The 24,961-nt window shown below is 44.9% G+C and overlaps 1 protein-coding gene across 1 annotated transcript in view; it reads right to left on the bottom strand.

Annotated features, from left to right (window-relative positions):
* Positions 1-24,961, bottom strand: part of lrrk1 (leucine-rich repeat kinase 1) — a 94,910-nt gene that overhangs the window by 67,372 nt on the left and 2,577 nt on the right. Inside the window, exons 3-5 of the mRNA XM_024799389.2 lie at positions 13,329-13,519; positions 3,731-3,902; positions 2,006-2,185 (exon numbers count right to left, since the gene is read on the bottom strand). Coding sequence (XP_024655157.2) covers positions 2,006-2,185; positions 3,731-3,902; positions 13,329-13,519 — 543 coding nt within the window. The remainder of the gene's footprint in view (positions 1-2,005; positions 2,186-3,730; positions 3,903-13,328; positions 13,520-24,961) is intronic.

The raw sequence follows: 24,961 nt of genomic DNA, 5'->3' as shown, positions 1-24,961 counted from the left end.
GCTCCACATTTGACTCTGAAGTACTTTGGTATACAGGGGAGTTAATTGCATAGTCTGAAGTCAATTTGCTGTGAATTGTGTTAACTCACAGCTGTACGCTCCAGACAAACTGCCAAGGTTTGTGCACGTGGGTTTTGATTATCGATTAAAATCGATTCTGGCTTGGACAACGTGATATCGATTAATTAAAAATGGTAAATGGCCTGTATTTGTACAGCGCTTTACTCGTCCCTAAGGACCCCAAAGTGCTTTACACATCCAGTCATCCACCCATTCACACACACATTCACACACTGGTGATGGCAGCTACATTGTAGCCACAGCCACCCTGGGGCGCACTGACAGAGGCGAGGCTGCCGGACACTGGCGCCACCGGGCCCTCTGACCAAATCCTGAATCGATTTTTGAATATAAATTTATTTTGCCCAAAACACCAGAATCTCAGGTTAAACCTCACAAAATTCCTACAACCACCAAACATCTAAAACAGTAAATGAGAGCAGGAACACTGATTCTGCACAAAGGGTTAAACACAAAACGTGGTCCACGCATCCGGATCAGCGAGATGCCGCTAGGGCTGTTCGATTTTGCATAAAATGAGAATCACGATTTTTTGGCTTAGAATTGAGATCACGATTCTCTCAGATTTTCTTTTCCAGTATAAATATTTATCGCACTTATTAACTGCACATCAACTTCGTAACAGTTGAGACTGAACATAAAAACAATAAATAAACATAAAAACAACTAATGTCTCACGTTTTGTTGTTGCTGCAAAATGTTGTACTGCTTGAGATTCCGTCTCCACCGTTGCTCGACGCTGCGTGTATAGAGCAGGTAGTGCAACAATAGAAAAATAGTTGCGGGACAGCACTGTGTAGCGTTTGTCTAGGGTGTTGATCGTTTTCCTAAATCCCTCGTTTTGCACAGTGTTGATGGAGCCATATCTTTGGTCAGGTGATAAGTGATAGCCTCCGTAATTTCTTTGTGCCTGCGGGAGTTCGACGGGTATAGGGAAGCGCTGTATAAGGTTCCCGTTATTGGTGTTTGGGTGGTTGACCGGGACGGATTTTCTCCTGTCACTTTCTCGTCATCCCTGACGTGCTCTCCGTTGTTTTTTCCTGCTAATTTTAGCATCACACGGCACAGCTTCTGTATCACGTGGTATAAGGCTCCGCCCTCGTCATTTGTTGAGCAGGAAGAGTGAGCGCTTGTTTTCATGCAGAGTACGTCCCGGATCAAAATGCGCTACAATCGTCGTCTTTTTTAATTTTATTTTTTTAATCGTTGTCATTTGGAAATGAGATCGCACATAAGTATGAATCGAGATCGCGATTTTCTAACGAATAATCGTGCAGCCCTAGATGCCGCCTTTCTCACCCGATGGCACGACGTGGAGGCTGAAAGCTGACAGCTCACTGATTGTTGGCGCTTTGTGTTTACGTCCTTTTTGCGCTGATTCTGAAGCTACAGGTTTGATCTCTCTCCAAACAACACCGACTGAACCAGCAGCCACAGACGATCCAAACAACGCTTCACATAAACATCGTCACGATTTTCCTCTTACTTCCACCACGATAAAAATCACACTTCATGTAGAGCTCTCTCTCTCTCTCTCTCTCTCTCTCTCTCTCTCTCTCTAATTGAGAATCAAAACCCACCCCTACTTGTTACCCAGCAGTCTACGGTGTCGGCCGCTGGTTTTTTTGTTTGTTACTTTTTTTACTTACTTCCGACAAGAAAGCCTCATTTCTGCTGTTCAATACTGAACAAATTTAAACTTTTTAAAATTATGCAAAATTGTAAAATGTTTCTGACTGTCTGAGGCAAAATTTCCTCGATTCAAATCGAATCGTGGATCGAATCGAGTCAGGACCTTGTGACCTCGTGCTATATAAATAAAATTGTCACTATCATCATTTACCAGGATGAAAACATTTTCTTCTATTTTGAATTTGTGATTTGTTCTATTGCTTTCTAGACTCTTGTGTGAGTATATCCTTACTTGCTTGTGAAGCAGCATACAGTGGCAGGCCAGTGATGACAGCAAATTCATCGCTATGGATTGCACAGTCCTTGGCGTCAGCATCATAGCTCTGGACCAGCAGACGAACCACATCGAGGTGACCCTCCTGGCAAGATGTGGCCAGCATCGAGTTGAGCAAATCTTTCCTCAGGCATGGACCTACCAAGAGCGGAGTAGTCAGAACAGGATTGTTTGCCAGTGATTTGTTACTTATTTGTTTTTGAAAAGTTGATGAAATCAAAAATAATAAATAGGCTCCCAGTTTAAACAGGTTTGTACTGCTAAATCATGTGCCATGGCGAATGCAGATGCTCTACTGTTGCCTTTTCTGTTCAAGACAACCTTAATAACCCCACCATGGTCCCACCAGTTACTTTATCAGGTTTACAGTCCCCGCCCATCTCTTCTTTCCACTACAAACACAGTGTCGCTGAAAGATGGCGCTTTCTTCACAAAAACCTTGAATTAAATAGTTACTTATGAATGTGACCAAGTGCTTTTTGCAGTGTTCAGATTTCTCAGCATTACTGCAGGGTTACAATATAAAGCGCCTTGAGGCGACTGTATATATATGAATGAAGCTAAACTGAACTGAACTTAAAAACATAAACAATTCTTCCTTCATCCATTTCAATCTAATCAAATAAATTGAAACAATTAAAAAGAAAATGACATTTTTTCCCACAAACGTCCTCAAAGGTAAAGCTTCATGTCTCATTAGATGCTGAAAACACGTTCGATAGAGTAGGACCATCTTTTCCGTGCTCGAGAGAAATTCAGCCTCGAAAAGAAATTCATAGCCTGGATGAGCCTACTTTATTCTTCATTACTTGCATCAGTTAGATCCACTACCAATCACTGAGACTTTTATCTCCTGCAATCGCTAATGAAACTTTAGCTATTGTGCTCCGATGTAATCCTCAAATCTGCGGGTGTGGTGAGGAATGGCTTCGAGCGGAGAATGTTTGTAAGCTGATGATTTGCTTTTCTATGTTTCTTGGCCTGATTAATACCAAAAGTCCTCTCGGTCCTTAATTTGTTTGTTACGTCCCTCTGCAGCCCCTAATCTCCTCCATGTTTTCAGCTGGTGCTAATTGGCCACACCTGGTCAGGTGTGGATAACAGCATACCTGAGGCAGGCTTCCAGGGAGCTCACCTGTCTTTGCCTTGGTGGCAGCAGCCATTTTAGCCAACCTGGTATTCAACTTTAAGAAAAACACCTCTTCTCACTAACACTCTGGTATTCATCTTTTTTTTTAATGCTACGGCTTTTGAGCACATCGTTCAATTCAATCTCTGGCTACAAACTGAACTTGTCCAATCAATGCTGCAGCTTGCAACTCCCCATTTTTCTTTTACTCATAAGGTAATCTATTATTAGTCCATTAATCTGCTGAAGATAATCTTGAGTTACTTGCTGGGGGAGCAGGTTTATGGCAGGGTCAGGCTTCTTTTACATGTATAGCTACTTTGACCTACAAGTTGTTTGTACGTGGTAATAACTCTGTAACCGTACTGTTTGCTGTGATGTGTAAATCTGAAAGGTTGTCCATGCACTTGCCATGGTCCTGTTAAGGACCAAGTGGCCAACATTTCGCTGTTGGTGGTCATTCATTTTATAATGAATAATTAATACCAAAATAATACATAGGGAATCTATATATCCACATAGGATGAAAGTTGGACTGTATGCTGTACTCCTACCGGGAACATGGTCCAGTAGCTCCTTGACCAAGTCGGTGTGGCCATAGTGCGCTGCCAAAACAGCAGGGTTGCTGTTAGATGGCTCCAGAGGCACAGGGATGCAAGCCTCTTTGAGGAGGTAACACACACTCTGTCGATCACCATACTGAGTGGCCACACACAGGAGACGTACCTGTAAATTAAAACAAAAATGAGGAAAAAAAGGATATCTTCACTTATATATTCACTTACGCTAACATAGGAGATCAGGATAAACAGACACATGAAGGAACTTGCCAAGTTAACCCAAAGTTCCCTGTGTGTTCAAGTGTCTGGGCAACACGGACAGGGGTTTCATGGATCACATGACTTTTCTTTCACACATAATTATCAGTGTGAGTGCTGACTACATAGCTGTTATCAAACCGGGATAAAAATCTCTAAAGATTGCTAAAACATTCCAGTAAAATGCAAACATTTTATTTCCAGTTTATAGTTTTATCATCGAGTGTGATTATATGTCACCAACTGACAGTGACGGGAATGACGGCGTTACAAGTAACAGTGTTACTTTTTTCAGTCAAGAGTAATCTAACTAATTACTATTTCTATCGTTACAACGCCGTTACCGTTAACAAGAAAATGCGGTTGTGTTACTATTTTTCAACAAACAGACAGTTGAAGCTGTCTTCAGCTTACTGCATCTTATATCAGTTGCACGGAAGCAGCTGTAAGTAATCTGGGCGCTACAGCTTTAAGCAGCTGCGCGCTCCCGCGGACGGCGATCACTTTCTGACAGACGATCACTTTTTGGCACAACACCTGGAGCTCAGGGGGCAAAAGAAGAATAAAGTAGTCGTGGTAAGCCAATCACATGACCACTTCAAGATGACAAAGCAACAATGTGACATATACCAGTTTATAAATTGTGTTGATAGGCCACGCAAAACCCGAGTCATGATAAACAATATATACGCCTGTTTGTTCCTGAATAGTTTCATCACGTACTGTCTAAGGACAGCGCAGCGAGCGCTCTCAGCTTATGAACAAAAACAGCCCCTTTGTTTTGTTGGGAAAATGCACCATGTCGACCAATCCAAACAAATGATCTGGCAACACAATTGGTTTTAGGAGTGAGGAGGGAGGGAGTGAGGAGAGAGAGAGAGAGAGAGAGAGAGAGAGAGAGAGACTGCTGTCTGCAGTATCAGGCTGTGATGTTCTCCCTTATAGTGGCACAAATAATTTGAATGTAGAACACCTGATTGTTATGTAAACAGTTTGAAATGGTTATAAAAAAGCTAAATGGCTGCAAATAACACTGCCTTGTGCGCATGCGCCAACCAGCGTGCAGCCTGTTACAGTCGCTCCTGCTTTTCTCTTAGTTTAGCTCTTTTTTCTTACGTATTCTTTTTTTTTTCTGACTTGTATTTTCCTCCGTTTTCTATCTCTTACTCAATCATGTGGATTGAGAGAGTTTTTGTTCTTCTGGTGGCCGTGGAACTGTTACTTTTATCATGGAACGGGACCGCGGCACATCTCCTACACGCACGGACTGTTTACTCCAGAGATCAGCTGATCGCCCTGATGCCGGCCGGCTCGCTGGCCAGGCCCGCAGAAGTGCCCGCAGAAGTACCAGCTGAAATTTGGAGGAAAACACATCGGGGATGCAGAGGTCAAGGACAGAAGAGAAGAAAAAAGGTGACGGTGAGACAGCGGAGGCTCGAAGCGAGGAGGAGGTTTAAACCGTGTCTGCCGTCTATCGTGATGGGAAATGTGCGATCGTTGGCAAGTAAAATCGACGAGCTCTCAGCACTGGTACGGAGTCAGAGGGAATACCGAGAGTGTAGCCTGATGTGTTTCACCGAATCATGGCTGCACCAGGTCATTCCCGATGAGAATGCTTCCGTGGAAGGCTTCCACACTGTTCGGGCGGACAGGGACAGCATCGCTAGCGGTAAGCGTAAAGGAGGTGGGCTTGCTGTTTTAGTTAACAACCGGTGGTGTAACCCTGCCAACATAACAATCAAAGAAAGGATTTGTTGCCCGGACACTGAACTGTGTGCTGTTGGACTCAGGCCGTATTATTTACCCAGGGAATTCTCTCACGTCATCTTGGTGGCTGTTTATGTTCCCCCCTCTGCTAACCCCACAGCTGCATGTGACACTATCCACTCTGCCATAGCTCGGCTACAGACTCAGCACCCGAGTGCCTTTATTGTGATCTCGGGTGACTTCAACCATGTATCACTGGACAATACACTACCAACATTCAAACAATATGTGGACTGTCCCACCAGGGGAGAGAAAACTTTAGACTTACTGTATGCTAACGTCAAGGATGCATACAGCTCCTCCTCCCTCCCCCCACTTGGTAGGTCAGATCATAACCTGATTCACCTCACCCCCCGCTATGTGCCAATTGTGAGGAGGGAACCTGTGACCACCAGGACTGTTAGGAGGTGGTCAGAGGAGGCAATAGCGGAACTACAGGGCTGTTTCGAGGTGACCGACTGGGAAACATTCTGTGAGCCTCACGCCGAGGACATCAATGGGCTTACTGAGTGTATCACAGACTACATAACTTTCTGCACCGACTCCATTGTTCCAGCTCAGACTGTTCATTGTTACCCAAATAACAAGCCGTGGGTGACTAAGGACATCAAAGCCCTCCTCAACAAGAAGAAGAGGGCTTTCAGAGGGGGCAACAAAGAGGAGGTGAGGAAGGTCCAGGTGTTACTAAAGGACAAGATCAGAGAGGCTAAGGACAATTACAGGAGGAAGCTGGAGTGGAAACTCCAGCAGAACAGCATGAGAGAGGTGTGGAGGGGCATGAAGACCATCACTGGATTCAGGCCAACCAACAGCAGGGGAGCTGAGGGAGGTGAGAATAGAGCCGATGAGTTGAATCTGTTTTTCAATAGATTCGACACCACAGTGTCTGCTCCCACCCCCACAACCTCACCTGCAGTCAGCCTGGAATCCAGAGCCACACCACTGTGCCAGCCTCTCTCTTCACATGTTGCCTCCTGTGAGATTCCTGACACCCCTCCCCCACCCATCACCTTCACTCAATACCAGGTTGAGATGCAAATGAGGAGACTTCACTCAGGCAAGTCTGCTGGACCAGACGGAGTGAGTCCCATTGTCCTCAAGGCCTGTGCCCCCCAGCTGTGTGGAGTCTTTCATAAACTGTTTATGCTGAGTCTGAGTCTGCAGAGGGTCCCGGTGATGTGGAAGACATCATGCCTCGTCCCTGTACCAAAGACGCCTCGTCCCAGTGGCCCCCAGGATTACAGGCCCGTGGCACTGACCTCCCACATCATGAAGACCCTGGAAAGGCTCATCCTGGACCAGCTGCGACCCATAGTAAGACCACATCTGGATCCCCTTCAGTTCGCTTATCAGCCTCGTCTCGGAACAGAGGACGCCATCATCTACCTGCTCAATCGTGTCTACACCCATCTGGACCAGCCGGCGAGCACTGTGAGGGTCATGTTTTTTGACTTTTCCAGTGCTTTCAACACCATCAGGCCGACCCTCCTGGGTGATAAGTTAGCAGCGATGCAGGTGGATGCTTCTCTGGTGTCCTGGATTGTTGATTACCTGACAGGAAGACCACAATATGTACGTCTCCCACAGTGTGTGTCTGACAAGGTGATTAGCAACACAGGGGCACCACAGGGGACTGTCCTCTCCCCCTTCCTCTTCACCCTCTACACCACAGACTTCAGCCACTGCACAGAGACCTGCCATCTTCAGAAGTTTTCTGATGACTCTGCGGTGGTTGGATGCATCAGCAGGGATGATGAGACAGAGTACCGGGCTGTGGTCGACTCCTTTGTCACGTGGTGTGAGCAGAATCATCTGCAGCTCAACGTGGCAAAGACCAAGGAACTGATCGTGGACTTCAGGAAGACCAGGAAACACTTGACCCCTGTTTCAATCCAGGGGGTCAGTGTTGACATTGTGGAGGACTATAAATACCTTGGAGTACACATTGACAATAAACTGGACTGGGCTAAAAACACCACAGCACTTTACAGGAAGGGCCAGAGTCGTCTCTATTTTTTGAGGCGACTGAGGTCCTTCAACATCTGCCAGAAAATGCTGAGGATTTTCTATGAGTCTGTGGTGGCCAGTGCGATCCTCTATGCTGTTGCATGCTGGGGGAGCAGGCTGAGGGTCGCAGATGCCAACAGACTTAATAAACTGATCCGTAAGGCCAGCAATGTTGTGGGGATGGAGCTGGACTCCCTCAAGGTGGTGTCGGAGAGGCGGATGCTGTCCAAGATAAAGACAATGTTGGATAACACTTCCCACCCACTCCATGACATGTTGGTCAGTCACAGGAGCTCGTTCAGTGAGAGACTGAGATTACCGAAAAGCACCACTGAACGACACAGGAAATCATTCCTGCCTGTGGCCATCTCCCTGTACAACGCATCCACTTAACACACTGTTTGCTGCTACAACTACACATGTTTCTTTTCCAAATATTTATTTATAAGTGACTTATGTATGTATGTATGTATATATATGTATATATTGTACTATTCTTAGTTAGCGTATTGTCTGTCTTGTCTTAATGTTGGTTTAAAATGGAGCACTGTAACAAAAAATAATTTCCCCCAGGGATCAATAAAGTATTCTGATTCTGATTCTGATTCTGATAACTTTGTTGTTTGCAAAACTTGTGCGTATGATTTGTAGAGGAAACTACAGGAAACATCAAAAGTAGTGAAAACTGGACCTCAGAGGGTTAAACTTTTTTTTTTTTTTTTTAAAGTAACAATAGTTACTTTTCAAGTAATTAATTACTTTTGGAATCTTGTAACTCAGTTACTAACTCAGTTACTTTTTCTAAGAAGTAACTAGTAACTATAATTAGTTACTTTTTCAAAGTAACTTGCCCAACACTGCTAACTGAACAGATAACCTTGGTGTCAGACATTAAAAGTCTAATTGTTATGGAAATGAGTTCACTGAATTGTTCTTTTTCCAAGATGAAATGATTGCACACCATACATCTTTTATAACGTTCAAAAACAAAAGACAAAAAGAAAACAAATGAAAAAAGAATGTATATACAAGTTAGAATTTCATTTCTATAAGCCACACAAGGTCAAAAGTAGATATACAGACTCAAATAAACACTACCACACAGAAGGTTGGACATTCAGTGGTTTTTCTCTTTTTACTACTTTATACATTGTAGATACAAACTGAAGACATAAAAAATATGGAATTATGTAGCAAAGAAAAAGTTGATAAATAACTTCAAATAGATTCATCAAAGACTCACCACTGCTGCTGAGGATCAATGCTGAGGCATCAGCCTTAGAAACCACAAGTTAACTGCACCTCAGATTAGAGCCCAGATAAATGCCACACAGTAGCAGATACATCTCTACATCTCTACATCAACTGTTCAGAGGAGACTGTGTGAATCAGGCCTTTATGGTCACATAGCTGCTAAGAAACTTCAACTAAGGAAAAGCAACAAGCAGAAGAGATTTGTTTGGACCAAGAAACACAAGGAATGGACTTTAGACCAGTGGAAATCTGTGCTTTGGTCTGATGAGTCCAAATTTGGGATCTCTGATTCCACCTGCTGTGTCTTTGTGGGAAGCAGAAAAGCTGCATGGTACATACACAGTTCCCATCGTGAAGCATGGAGGAGGTGGTGTGATGGTGCTTTGCTGGTGACACTGTTGGGGATCTGGTTTGCATTTAGTTGGACCATCATTTATTTTTCAACAGCATAAATGACCCCAAACACACCTCCAGGGCTGTTTGACCAAGAAGGAGAGTGATGAGTGCTGCACCAGACGGCCTGGCCTCCACAGTCAGCAGACCTAAACCCAATCAAGATTTTTTGAGGTGAACCGCAGAGTGAAGGCAAAAGGGCCAACAAGTGCTCAGCATCTCTGGGAACTCTTTCAAGACTGTCAGAAAAAAATCTCAGGTGATAACCTCACGAAGCTCATGGAGAGAATGCGAAGAGCAAAGGGTGGCTATTTTGAAGAATCTAAAATATAAAACATGTTTGGAGTTACATCACACTTTTTGTTTACTACGTAATTATAATTCATGGCTGCCTTTCCTCATAACAGCCATCCTTCAAGATTCTCTCCATTTAAAGCAATGCATTATCAGGGATTGTAACATCTAGTCCTTTTACTGAATCATAATTACCATATATCTGCAGGATAAGCAGATGCCAACTTACATTGTCCACCGAGGTCGCCAAACTTCTGCAGAGTCAATCGCTACAGACTTCCAATCTTCATGTGGCCTTCAGATAAGGTCAACAACAGTGCATAAAGAACTTCATGGAATGGGCTTCCATAGACGAGCACCTGGATCCAAGGCTTACATCACCCAGTGCAACGCAAAGCATCAGATGCAGTGATGTAAAACACTCCCCCACTGGACTCTAGAGCAGTGGAAAAGTACTCTCTAGAGGTAATCATGTTTTTCGGTCTGCAAGCAATTGGATGTATATGGGTTTGGCGGTTGCCAGGAGAACAATAAAGAGTGGGCTGACATCATATTAAACCTTATGCAAGGAATGAGAATGGGATGTCACTCAAGTTCATGTGTGTGAAAGCAGATAAGCATACGTTTCTGATAATATAGTGCATGTTTGGAAAGTTAAGTGGGGTTTCTCTCACCCCAACCGGCTGCGGCAGATGGCCCCGCCCCTCCCTGAGCCTGGTTCTGTTGGAGGTTTCTTCCTGTTAAAAGGGAGTTTTTCCTTCCCACTGTTGCCAAAGTGCTGCTCATAGGGGGTCATATGATTGTTGGTTTTTTTCTCTGAATGTATTATTGTAGGGTCGACCTTACAATATAAAGCGCCTTGAGGAGACTGTTGTTGTGATTTGGCGCTGTATAAATACAACTGAACTGAATGGAAAGTCCTTAATGTAATAATTAGCAAATCCTCAAAATGCATCCAGCCTAAAGATGGCACGTGGAAAAATTCCATGAAAAACATTAGACAGGCTTGGATAAAGAATAAAAGAGCTGAGGTCCTTAGTCCTAAAGAACATATCCAACTAATGGAACCAAAATCAGCATTCTGTACTCAATGAGCTTTATATTTAAATCCAATAAGACTCATTCACATGCCTCACAGGTGGAGCATAGTCAACTAGAATCAGACAGGGGGTCTCAATCAGACACAAACAAGCACATTAAAACTTAACAAATGTTTTCTAAACACATAAATTGATATCAATTGGGGTTTTGTTTACTCAAACATAATATTTCTCTATAGCAGATGGTGAGAGATAGCAGGATAGCACAGATTTTTGTGAAACTGATGTTTATCCATTTGCAGTTATATTATAACACCCCCCAGTGGGCTTGTTACTGGGTGTAATAAGTAACCTGTGCATAATAGCTTAACTTTTAGGTGTGTTGTGTCAATATCTTATGCCAAGTCCTTTAATTTTATTATGATTACACCTTAGTTGCTTAGATTGTGTTGGATTCACCTTCGTCTTAGTGACACTGTGACACACCATGAGTAAAACAGGTTGCTGCCTTAATGACAGTCGTCCTCTTAGTAAATAGACCAGATATCATTTTGAAATATAAATTGATGTGCATCTCCATCCATTCACACCTATAAATAGATTTTTGGTTTTTCAAGCTTGGCGACTGTGCCACAAAATAACGTTTTTATTTTTTCCGCCTCCAGATACCCTGCTATACTTGCACAGAGTTTCACAACATTACCACGTCATAACGTTATAATAAAATAAAATTGTGAAACCTCTCTCCAGTTATGAATCTCTGTCTTAGTGCAATGGCAAGTATATTTCCTGTTTCACCTGTTCCTGTCGTTGCTGGAACAGAGAACAACAACCACCATTGTTAGCAGTCTCTGACTGACATGTCTCGTTATTTGTCACTTGTAGTACAGGTGAGACATATAATTATAATTATGAGTTTTGTAGATATTCCATTATAACTACCATAGACGCCAAATGAAACTGGAAACTGTTACATTTGCTCTGACAGAATGTGTCTGGCCCTCCCCCACGTATTTCCAAACTTCTTTGCCCTAGCCATGCACTCCGCCTTTGTAAACATATGCGAAAAAGTGGGTCCATGTCTAAGCAGCTTCTATAGAAGTGCAGGTGGCCTTGTGCTTCTGTCCATATAGTGCATTTCATTCATTACCTAAACCAACTCAAAATTATTGCTGTCGCCAGTCACAATGAAAGCAATATCCCCAAGAAATAAGAAAAAAAATCCATTAAAGACCAAACACAAGACTTCAAAAATTCATCTGGAAATTTCATTACAATATACCTGTAACGCTTCTCAGTCATCCAGGTCATGGTGATCCAAGAAGCTTGGAAAAAAGTGACGGGACTTCTATACATTTCTTGAAGATGTTTCACTTCGCTTAAAGAATTAAAGAAAGTCAGTCGCTTTTCTTTCCAAGCTCCTTAGGTAACACACCTGCCCCCAAGGCAGGTGTGTTACCCAGAGGTATGTGGGTGTGGCAAATGAAGTAGTGTGTGTTACTTTAATGAAATAGTGATCAGGGTGAGGGTGCATTGTTAAGTAGTCCCACAGCGTGGGGAAAGAAACTACTGTCATGCTGTGAGGTGTTGCTTCTGATGGGCAGCTTTCCACCAGAGGGGAGTGTCACAAACAGTTCATGACCAGGGTGTGAGGGGTCGGCAGCAATCCTCCTTGCACTTCTTAGTGTGTTGGTGGTGTACAGATCTTGTAGGCAAGGCAGGTTGCACCCAATCACCTTCTCAGCAGAGCAGATGACATGCTACTGTCTGCCTTTGTCCTTGGTAGAGGCAACAGCATGCCAGATGGTGACAGAGGAGGATAGATTCACTGATGGAGAAGTAAAACTGCACCATTAATGACTTTGGCAGTTTTTGTTTATTTTTGCCAGCTGGTGCAGGAAGCACATTCTCTGCTTTGATATCCCTCTGCTGGGATATGATAGTTCCCAGGAATTAGGAGGAGTTCCTGGGCTAGTAGTTGTTTTACTGCCTGCCCATTTCCAGAGAGAAACAGAGTCACGAGCTGAAAACTGCTGTTGTAGCAGTTGAATACTGAATAACTATGGCCTTGGATATGGATTGTAGCAAAGGGTCTCAACACTTAACGCTCCAATGTGTAATGGACGCAACCGCCTAATGAAGCTAACTGAACCACGTCCACAAAAGGCAGAGAAGCGACCCTGAGGCCACCAAAGTGGAAGCCATTCACTACTTGACTCAGCATGTAATTAATTTGTGTGAATGTCTTTAATATACTGCTTAGAGATGGTGGTGACCAATGACTGCAGAAAACAGTCATTGGTGGTGGCGCTCAAAGTGGAATGGCTAAATTCTTATCAGTCCCTAATGTGTATATACAAATACTCGTATTTGATTTATTTTTACTCTATAAAGAATTTTCAGTACTTTACAATAACAGTCAATTTTAATTTATAATTGCATTCATAAATTATTTATTATAAATTATATTTATTTGTAATTTAGGCACATACTTACCAGCGTACCACTGTAACACTAGATCCAAACTTGCATAAGAGATTTTATATTTATAGCCTACACAGCAGTGTAGTGATACTTACCCCATCAATGCGCGGTGTCCCAGCACTGCACACCACACAGCATGCTTGTTGAATCAGCTCCCTGGCAACGTCCTCCTCTCCATCTTCATATGCTGCCTGGATGTTTTTAAAAGTGGGGTGAGTTAGCAGTGTAGAACAGGGCCCAGTATCCTCCACCAATGACACCTTTGCTCCCATATCCTCCCCAGGGCCTGTCAGGAAACAGGACAGTCAAAAAATGAAAAGAGAAAAAATAAAGTGCATTTGTAACTAGGATCTGGACTTTACAGAGGCCTGTGGCCGGTGTTACGTTCTGTGAGGCTGTGGGAGTGTGTGGGTGGGGTGTTTGCCCACTCTCCCCGCCTCCACCCCTCTTGCCACTCCTACCCCTCTCTGTCTCTCTCCTCTCTCCCCAGGACACAGCTGCTGCTGATTAGCCTCGGTTGCCACCTGACTCCAGTCAGCAATCATCCTCTGAGGCTATTTAAACTGGGGATGAGCTGTGAGCAGGGTGGCTTTTTCCTCGGTGGCTCTACGCGGTTCTGTGCTAGATTTTGGACAGACAGCCTCTTTCTGACCAGTGAGCAGACGGGCTTGTGGGCCCTGAGAGTGTCTCCCCGTGGTGGGGAGTAGGGTAGGAAGTGTGGGAAGTGCCTCCTTTTTTATTGTGTTTGTTTGGTAGTCCTCCTGCCTTTCGTGGCTGCGAGCGTTTTCTTTGTTTCTTTGGCGTTATTGGTAAGACGGCGTTGCCGGCCCTTTAAGTTAATGTTAACCTGTACCATTTTGTAATAAGGTTTTATTGATGCAGAACAACTCTGTTTGTTTTCCTTTTTCATTCTGATTCCGGACTCATTTGTTACTGGTCCCCTCTCTCACATGCCTAGACCCCTTCGGGGGGAACGTAACAATGTGGGGGCTCGTCCGGGATATGAATGGAAGGAACAACAATTGAGTTTTAGTGAGTTGTTTGCCGGTGGCTTGTTTAGTTGTATGGTATCTGCTGCGCTCTCTCTCCAGTTAGCAAAGGGGAGTGTCTAGCTGAGCATAAGCTCCTCCTTCAGGCACTCATTTTTTATTTTTCCTTTATTATTTTCGGAGTAATCCCGGGTGGGGATTAGTTCCCTGTCGGGGGTAGGCTTGTCGGTGCTTTGTGCACTTGATGCTTAGCCTTTAAAGTTGCCTCGAGCCTGGTACACTCCAGAAGCTAACTAGGCTAAGATTTTAGTAGGCAGGTCTGGGGAGAGGGTCGGCGGTACTTTTATTTATTGGTTAACCTCTGGCCACACTTTTCCCGCCTGTTTTCTCATTTGTGTATTGGAGGTGGTGCTTCTTTGTTGTTATTGTTAGCCTCAGGTAGTTTTTTGTTTTTAGAGTTGATGGCTACCTTTGATATTGCCGTGTTTAATAAAAACCCCTCGCTTGTCCAACTGGACGCCTGTAGGAAGAGGGATTTGCATGAGGTGGCATCAGGTTATAGCATTTCTGTTTCCACAGCTCTGCGTAAGGCTGAGCTGAAAGCTGCTCTTGTGGCTGGCTTGGTGGAGAAAGGGATAGTGGCCTTGCCAGTATCTGCCAGTCCACTTGAGCATGGTGCAGCGTCTCAGCCTGTTCCGCAGGCGCCAGCTCAAGCTGTAGGTCCATTGGTGTCGACACCTGTTGGTCAGGGGCTGCCTGTGGACAAACCCATGACATTGCCTCGCTTCGAACCCCTCTCCATTGAATCAAGTGAAGGCTCGAAGCAGGATGCTAAGCTCCGTGTACGCCTGGCTCGTCTCCAGTTAGAGAAGGAGGACCGTGAGAGGGAGTTCCAGCTAAAGAAAGAGCTGGAGCTTAGGCGTTTGGACGCAGAGCTTGCTAGAGCCAGAGAGGTCGAATTGAGGAAGGTGGAGGTGGAGGCAGAGACAGCTGTGAGGTTGCGACAGCTGGAACTCCGGCAGGTTTCCCTTCCTCCGACCGCCTCCATTCGTCAGGCGGACACCCCGTTTGACGTAGGGAAAAACAGTCGTCTGGTTCCGATGTTCCGTGACACTGAGGTCGACAGCTACTTCGAGTCGTTTGAACGAATAGCCAGCTTGGACTATGACAAGCTGAAAAGGGCTATCCTGCTGGCCTATGAGCTGGTCCCAGAAGCCTATAGGCAGCGTTTCCGGGGGTTGAGAAGAGGTCAGGGTCAGTCCTATCTTGATTTCGCCAGGGAAAAAGGTGTTCTTTTCGATCGGTGGTGTGCGGCCTGCAAAGCCACTGACCTGGCTTCGATCCGGGAACTAATGCTCAGAGGAATTTAAGAACTGCATTGCTGAGCGCATCGCGGTATATATTAATGAACAGAAGGTTTCCTCGCTACAGCAGGCTGCGACGCTGGCTGATGAGTTCGCGCTCGTCCATAAAACCAGTGTCAGTAGGTATGACCGGCGCGATGCCCCAGTGAAGGCTAGCGAGGTGCCAGTTGCACAGCACCCAAAGAGTGAGGTACTTGTGTTTCGTCCCAAGGCAGACCGAAAGTGTTTTTTCTGTTTTAAGTCTGGCCACCTGATCGCAGATTGTGAAGCTTACAGACGGAAACAATCAGTCTCGTCTTCACGTAAACCAAAAGGGGTTGGGCTGATTTAAAACCATGCCTCCTGTCAGTAGGCCCCCTTCCCCTGAGACCCCGGATGAGTGTTTTAAGCCCTTCATTTTTAAGGGGATAGTTTCGCTTTCTGGTAAGACCGAGGATAAGCGTGAAGTGACCATTCTGCGTGATACTGGTGGCTCACAGTCTCTCATACTAGCTAGTGTGCTTGAATTTAATGAGAAGTCTGACTGTGACTCTAGCATCATTGTAAGAGGTGTTGGGATGAGTTTTGTGCCTGCTCCCCTCCATCGTATCTGGGTACAGAGTGAGCTGGCGAGTGGTTTCTTCTCAGTGGGTGTGCGGCCTTCTCTCCCGATTAATGGGGTGGATTTTATAATGGGAAATGATATCGCGGGTGGGAAAGTTTACCCTACCCCTGAGGTGACCAACAATCCTGTTATAGAGCCTGTGTTAGATGCCCTCAGCCTGCAGCACCCGGATGTGTTCCCGGTGAGCGTTCTGACTCGTTCACGTGCCCAGCAACAAGGTGGGGGGGTTGATTTGTCAGATTCAGTGATCGGCTCTATTCTAGAGAAGGATGTGATGCCCTGCACCGATGAGGGAGATAATGGAGCCTTAGAGTTAGCTCACAGTGTGGTTGAGCCAGCTCCTGTGTCTGGAGCTCCTTTTCTGCTCACCCGGGAAGCACTTGTGAAGGCTCAGAAAGAAGACCCTTCATTAGTTCAGTGTTTTACCGCAGCAGCTCAGGATAAGGGAGGTGAGGGGAGCAGGAGGCAGACATTTTTCGTTTGGGAAGGTTTATTGATGCGCAAGTGGACCCCAAGGCCTGGAGAAGACTGGAGCGTAGTGCGGCAGTTGGTGGTTCCGACCAGTCTGCGGTGGCATGTGCTGCAGTTAGCACATGATCACGCATGGTCAGGTCATTTGGGTGTCACTAAAACATATGACCGTATACTGCAGCATTTCTTTTGGCCGGCAATGAAAGCAGATGTAGTGCAGTTTTGTAACACCTGTCACACTTGCCAGCTTGTGGGTAAACCGAACCAGGCGGTGCCCCCCGCCCCCCTACGTCCTATCCCTGCTGTCGGTGAACCTTTTGAGCATATCCTGGTAGACTGTGTTGGCCCCTTACCAAAGACGCGGGCAGGGAATCAGTTCTTGTTAACCATAATGTGTGTGTCCACTCGATACCCAGAGGCGATTCCTCCGCGGAAAATCACGATAGCAAGCATTACCAAAGCACTAGTCAAATTCTTTACCCCCTTTGGCCTCCCGAAAACCGTGCAGACAGATCAGGGTACCAATTTCATGTCCAGGGATTTTAATCGGACTCTACGGTCCCTTGGAGTTTCTCATTCTGTGTCTAGTGCTTACCACCAGAGTCACAAGGTGCACTGGAGCGGTGGCATCAAACTGTCAAGGCGATGTTGAGTAAGTATTGCCACGACACCGGAAAAAGCTGGGATGACGGGGTCCCGTTTGTATTGTTCGCTATACGTGATGTGAAGCAGGAGTCTTTGGGGTTCAGCCCAGCTACCCTGGTGTTTGGACACGACGTGCGGGGTCCGCTAAAGGTGTTGAAGGAGAGTTTTCTCAGTGGTTGTGTGCCTAAAACTACTGTGATGGAGTTTGTAAAAACATGCAAGGACAGGTGGCAACGGGCTACTTTGTTAGCAAAAGAGGCTCTCTGTGTATCCCAGGCAAACATGAAAAAACGATGTGATCAAAAAGCAGTGGAAAGACAGTTCCAGCCTGGGGACAAAGTTCTTGTGTTGTTGCCCGTGCCCAGTTCTGCCCTCATGGCTCGTTTCTCAGGCCCCTATGTGATAGTGAAAAAAGTGTCTGACACCAACTATATTCTCAACACCCCAGAACGCAGAAGGAAGACTCGCCTATGCCATGTCAACATGTTGAAACCATACCATACCAGAGACACCAGCATGACAGAATCATCAGACACTGCTGGGACGGCTGTCCCCGGTTCAGTCCCTGTTGCCCTGCTAAGTGTTGAAGTTAAGGGTGATGATGATCTGGGTACCCTTTCTGAGGGACAGCAATGTGGGCGGTTGTCAAATTCTGTTTTTTTAGCTAAGGCCGAGGCCAACCTATCTCACCTTCCTCCGTCCCAGTGTAAAGAGGTACTTGACTTGCTGCACTCCTACCTGTCTCTTTTTAGTGACGTACCCTCGCGTACCCACGTTTGTGAGCATGACATTGACGTTGGAGACGCAGTCCCAATCAAGCAGCATGCATATCGTTGCCCCTTCGCCAAACGTGAGGTCATGAAAGAAGAAGTTGAGTACTTAGTAGAAAACGGCTTGGCACAACCTAGTTGTAGCCCCTGGAGCTCCCCATGTCTACTAACACCTAAGTCTGATGGCACACCCCGTTTCTGCACAGATTATCGGAAGGTAAACGCTGTAACGGTCTCTGACTCTTTTCCGCTTCCTCGTATGGAAGACTGCATTGACAGCATCGGCCCTGCCAAATTCATCACCAAACTCGATCTCCTTAAAGGCTACTGGCAGGTGCCTCTCACTCCCAGAGCTTCAGAGATTTCTGCATTTGTCACCCCTGACCACTTCATGCAATACACAGTAATGGCCTTTGGCATGAAAAATGCCCCAGCTACTTTTCAATGACTGATGCAGTTGGTGTTGGGAGATGTGCCCCAGTGCAATGTGTATCTAGATGACGTGGTGCTATACACAGACACATGGGCAGATCATATGTCCCTTCTGAGGACAGTGTTTCAGCGGCTAGCCGAGGCCTCGTTGACCCTCAATCTCGCTAAGTGTGAGTTTGGTAAGGCAACCGTCACTTACCTAGGTAAGCAGGTGGGGTTTGGGCAGGTCCGCCCAGTGGAGGCGAAGGTTGCTGCAATCCTGGACTACCCGAGTCCAGCCACCAGACGGGAACTAAGGCGGTTCCTAGGGATGACCGGATATTACCGGTGTTTCTGTAAGAACTTTTCTGTGGTCGTGACCCCGCTAACCAAACTGTGTAGCCCAAAGGTGCCTTTTGAATGGTCAGTTGAATGCCAGCATGCCTTTGAGTCGGCAAAATCTCTTCTGTGCAGCACCCCTGTATTGGCAGCTCCAAACTTCTCTCGCCCCTTTAAGCTAGAGGTCGATGCCAGTGCCACCGGAGCCGGGGCAGTCCTGCTGCAGGATGATGAGGAAGGTGTGTGCCATCCGGTCTGTTATTTCTCTGCAAAGTTCAAACCCCATCAACTGAACTACTCTACCATAGAGAAGGAAGCCTTAGCTCTGCTTCTAGCTCTGCAGCACTTTGAAGTGTATGTGGGCTCCAGCGCTTCCCCGGTGACCGTGTTCACAGACCACAACCCCCTTGTTTTTCTGAACCGGATGTACAATCACAACCAGCGACTGATGCGCTGGGCACTCCTGGCCCAGGATTACAATCTGATGATCATACACAAGAGAGGTACTGACAATATAGTGGCTGATGCACTCTCACGCAGCTCGCAATAGGTTGTTGTTGTTGTTGTTGTTGTTTTGGTAGGGCTTCAATGTAAGGGGGGGGGAATGTTACGTTCTGTGAGGCTGTGGGAGTGTGTGGGTGGGGTGTTTGCCCACTCTCCCCGCCTCCACCCCTCTTGCCACTCCTACCCCTCTCTGTCTCTCTCCTCTCTCCCCAGGACACAGCTGCTGCTGATTAGCCTCGGTTGCCACCTGACTCCAGTCAGCAATCATCCTCTGAGGCTATTTAAACTGGGGATGAGCTGTGAGCAGGGTGGCTTTTTCCTCGGTGGCTCTACGCGGTTCTGTGCTAGATTTTGGACAGACAGCCTCTTTCTGACCAGTGAGCAGACGGGCTTGTGGGCCCTGAGAGTGTCTCCCTGTGGTGGGGAGTAGGGTAGGAAGTGTGGGAAGTGCCTCCTTTTTTATTGTGTTTGTTTGGTAGTCCTCCTGCCTTTCGTGGCTGCGAGCGTTTTCTTTGTTTCTTTGGCGTTATTGGTAAGACGGCGTTGCCGGCCCTTTAAGTTAATGTTAACCTGTACCATTTTGTAATAAAGTTTTATTGATGCAGAACAACTCTGTTTGTTTTCCTTTTTCATTCTGATTCCGGACTCATTTGTTACTGGTCCCCTCTCTCACATGCCTAGACCCCTTCGGGGGGAACGTAACAGCCGGTTAAACACTGTATTACTGTAACCCTGTTATTAGCATGCACCCAGAACTGGGTCATCTTATTTAAAGAGTACGCTCATGGTATGAGCTAAAGGGGTTTTGTGTCTCTCACCGACAGACCACAGTACGTCAGGCTGAAGGACATCACGTCTGACACAGTGGTCAGCAGCACAGGAGCACCACAGGGAACTGTGCTGTCCCCTCTTCTCTTCACCCTGTACACCTCTGACTTCTGCTACAACTCTGAATTATGCCACATTCAGAAGTTTGCAGACGACACAGCCATCATGGGGTGTATCTGGGATGATCAGGAAGAGGAGTACAGAAGTCTGGTGAGGAACTTTGTCGCTTCGAGTCACACAAACCACCTGCAACTCAACACCTCAAAGACTAAGGAACTGGTTGTGGACTTCGGGAGGTCCAGAGAAGGTCCACTGCCGGTTCAGATAGAGGGGGAGGAGGTGGAGGTGGTCAACAAGTACAAGTACCTCGGGCTGTGGGTGGACAATAAACTGGACTTGTCATGCAACACAGAGCACCTGTATAAAAAAGCCCAAAGCCGACTGTACTTCCTCAGGAGGCTGAGGTCTTTTAACATCTGCAGGAAGCTCCTGAGGATGTTTTACCAGTCGGTGGTTGCTGGAGTACTTTTCTATGCTGTGGTGTGCTGGGGGAGCAGCACAGCAAAGAAGGACTCATGCAGGCTGGAGAAACTGATCAGGAGGGCTAGCTCTGTGGTCGGCATGAAGCTGGACACTCTGGTGACAGTGGCAGAGAAAAGGACATTAAAGAAACTGATGGACATTATGGACAATGCCAGGCATCCTCTGCACACGGCCATTAACAACCAGAAGAGTCTGTTCAGTGACAGGTTGCTTCTCCCCAAGACAAGAACTAACAGACTTAAAAACTCCTTTGTCCCACACGCCATCAGACTGTTTAACTCCTCCCTGGAGGGGAGAGGGAGGGGAAACAGGAGGACAAAGGAGGGGGGAACAACTAAGCTGTAGTGCCTCTTCACCTCACTGTGCAATACTTTTGTAAATAGTCAACGGTGCAATAGACTCAATACTTGAAATGTGCAATTCACTTGTATTTTTATTCCTATTTATCCCCTTCGTATATTTTATTTATATTGTCTCTTATTTATATATATATATATATATATATATATATATATATATATATAAAATATTCTGTAACTTCTGTCGGTGCTGTGCTTTTTTGGAAATCGAATTTCCCAGAGGAACCCACCCGAGGGATTAATAAAGTTCTATCTAATCTAATCTAAAGCACAACAAAGATTGTCTCTGATGGCAGATGTTAAGAAGCACTTTTTACTGTACTTCTATACATCATTAAAAAAACATTACTATTTAAAAATGGGGAAAAAACCCAAACACTAATATTCTCGTATCAATGTCAACATTCAAGATTCCACTCAGATTTTTATTATTTAAAGAAAAAAAGAAATGCATGCTGTTAATTCTGGAGTTGCACAGGGAACTCAAATGCCTGTGCAGGTTCTCATCCAGGTCGTGGTAACCCAAGGAGCTTGGGAAGAAAAGCAACCAGGCTTCTTGTTCTTTAAGTTTCTTGAAGACATTGAAAAGCTTCTTCTGTTTTAAGACCAAATGGTGGACAGTTCGAGGTATTTCCAGGCACCTTAACATCCACTCACATCTTGCGTCAGTTGATCTCAATGGGTCACATGACAGGCTGAGGCAATGGTTTCACCTGAAACTTCTGCTAATAATGACCCACATGCTTTTCACACCTTATAAGACAATGTTCTGCTTCTAAATTCAGAAAAAACAGATTATTGTACTCGGCCTAAAAAACGTACAATTATGGTATCCAACCAGATACTTACTCTGGGTGGCATAAACTTGGCCTCCACGAACACTGTCAGGAATCTTTGAATTGGTTTTGACCAGGATGTGTCCTTCAATGTGTATTTTAAAAAAATATTTAATACTACTTTTTTCCACTTGCACATTTGCATGCCAAGTATCATTGGCCAAGATACAAACCGCGAGTTGGTCTCTGATGCATCCATAGAGAAATACCCCTCAAAACCATTACAAATGCATATTATATGATCTACAAGTGTAAACAAAGATTGACAAATTTGTACAGTGAATTAGCCTAAGGAGCTTGGAAAGAAAAGTTTCTGGACTTCTTTAAGTTTCTTGAAGGCGTTTCATTTCTCATCCCAGAAGCTTCTTCAGTTCTAAGACCAAATGGTGGAGACTCCCAAATTTAAGGCTTTTTAGGAGTGATCCTAAGAGGGTCCTGGACCCCCAATTGATCCTCTGCCTAATCACACGAGCCAAAGTGTGAAAACGGGTGTGGGTCACAATCACCCAAGGTTTCAGGTGAACCCATTGTGAGACCTTGCCCCAGCCTATCATCTGACTTACTGATCAAATGACCCAAGATATGAGTGGGCATTAGGCGTTGTGTGTTGTGCCATGTGTTTATGAAGTGGCTGTTTGGTCTGAGCATTCCTCGCTGCACTGTACAGCATACACTTGTTGTTACGTTTGTTTTTGGGAGTGTTTTTCTTTCGGATGAACCAATTTCTATCTCAGTGTGTGGCTGAGTCTGAAGTACACTGGGATGTTGTGCTTGGAAAAGACTCATGAGTTTCTCTAACAAACCTGGTACATAAGGGATGACAATATTGTTCTGCTTGTCTTAATGTAGCCAAAAACTGGAAATGAAAACAAAACTTAAAAGTGAAAAAGAGAATTTTATTTATAACTTTAATGAGCCCGTAGCATTTCACAGTTCTCTACTTGACGACATTTGGGCCAAAAAAATTAAGCTCGCATATGTGTGCCAAAATCCACAGTTCAAGGTATAGTCGCCTGAGGCTGGATCCAAAAACAAGTCAGATCACCATGTTAAAGTGCCCACCGAACAGCAACTACAAGTTATGATTACAGTTTCTAAGCTGTAAAAAAGAAGAAGAAAAATGGCAACCATCAGAGCTGCCCCCTATTAGATTTCAAACTCCCATGTCACTGTGTTATCAAATTATTCAATTCACAAGATTTTCAGAAAACTTGACCTCTGACCATGAGGTTGAGGTCACTTAGATTCGAGCTCATCCAAGATCTTTTTAATTAGATTCACCTATGGTGTCAATTTACTGTTTCCTTGTACTCTGGTAATCACATTCACAAACTCAGACATCTATACCACCCGCTTGCTCCGTGGGTTGATGACAATAAACCATCTGCATCTACAGCTGAGGGGAAAAATTTATAGTCAAAAAGCTGTTTTGGACGATAGCTTCCATAATCAAGACAAGTTCCCAGAGCACAAGAGCCCAAAGAGGATGACTGCAGAGGCAATCGCACCACCCACCAAGAGAAGAGCTGAGAGGCCCAGGAGGGGTCACCCAGGCCCCAGCAAACAGCTGCTGGGAGGGAGCCAATACACACCCGGGCACCCAGACACAGAACCACCAATGCACCAGTGGGCGGGGGCATCAACCAGGGAGTGTTATTGGGTGGGGGATTTTTAGTGCAACTGGGAAACTGGGCTGTAATGAAGGTGTGATGTACTTCCCTAAAAATGCTACCATATAAGACAGAACAATTTAGAGCCATTGCCAAAATTCTGGAAATTAGCCACCTGAACAGCAGTGTTACTCCACAAAAGTAAATTATTACACATGTTTTCTGACTTTTCTTCATGCAGTCTATTACTCAATTACTTGCTGGCGAAAGTAATTTGTTACACCACTCTCTCGTTACTCTGAAAAATCAACTAAAACGCATTGTCACATATTTACCAGCCTATAAAACAAATCTTTTGTTACAGTTGCACACATCAACACAAATCTCTATCCTAGTAAGGACAGATATGCAATCTTTCCTTCAGTTTTTTTGTTTGTTTTTTTACACTCATATGAACAGAAAACCTGTAAAACACAAAGCAAGCATGCATATCAGCCCAAAGATACTTTAAAGCGACCGCCACAGTGATTCTACTTCAGAACCATGAACAAGTAGAAATAGGCTTTAACCCTGGCTGCTCCTCACTGCTTGTGTTACCTGTTGAAGATCAGGCTCTGGCTGATGAATGTTTTATTTTTTGTGAGTAGGAGTAGCGCACTACTGTGATCAATGAACTTCCTCAGGGATTAATAAAGTTTGTTTAATCATTTCTTTTCTGTGTGCCCGGCACACATGTAGCTGAAGAAGCTTTGTAACTGTAATGTGCAGGACTGTGTTACATTATTGGGTGAGATTCCTTTGTGATAAGGAAAACCTGCCCAGATTGATGGGTTCCTAACTTATATATTATTATGTCTGTGAAGGTTCTCAGTCATCCAGGTCATCGTAGTCAAAGGAGCTTGCAAAGAAAAGCGTCTGGACTTCTTTAAGTTGCTTGAAGACGTTTCACCTCTCATCCGAGAAGCTGCTTCAGTTCTAAGGTCAAATAGTGGAGAGTCTTCAAGCAACTTAAAGAAGTCCAGACGCTTTTCTTTGCAAGCTCCTTTGACTATATATTATTATGCAAGTTTATAAAGTTTAAGCAAAATGTCTTTTTTTTTTCTTCTTCTTCTTCTTTTTTTTTAACGCTAAATTAATTTGAATGTCTGTCGTATTATAGTCAGGAAGTCAAAAGATACAAACACATTAGGTTCCTCGTTACAGTGGGGAAAAAAAAGAGTAATCAAATTGACTACAAACCAGTTTACAATGTTCCACTGTTCTCCTACCTAATCCCACGTCATCTATTATCATTTGCCACACACTGCAGAGTGAAACATGCTGTATTTGGCAGGAAGAAAATCTAGAAGATGCTTACATGTGTTAAGCGAGATGTCAGGGTGCACAGTTTACTTCACATACAAATGGCAAAAAATAACACTTTTGAAACCATCATAGTTTCAGTTCTTCTTTTTC

The sequence above is a fragment of the Maylandia zebra genome, linkage group LG1 (assembly GCF_041146795.1).
Source record: "Maylandia zebra isolate NMK-2024a linkage group LG1, Mzebra_GT3a, whole genome shotgun sequence".
Taxonomy (NCBI): domain Eukaryota; kingdom Metazoa; phylum Chordata; class Actinopteri; order Cichliformes; family Cichlidae; genus Maylandia; species Maylandia zebra.
This window is presented reverse-complemented; position numbering and strand designations above follow the sequence as displayed.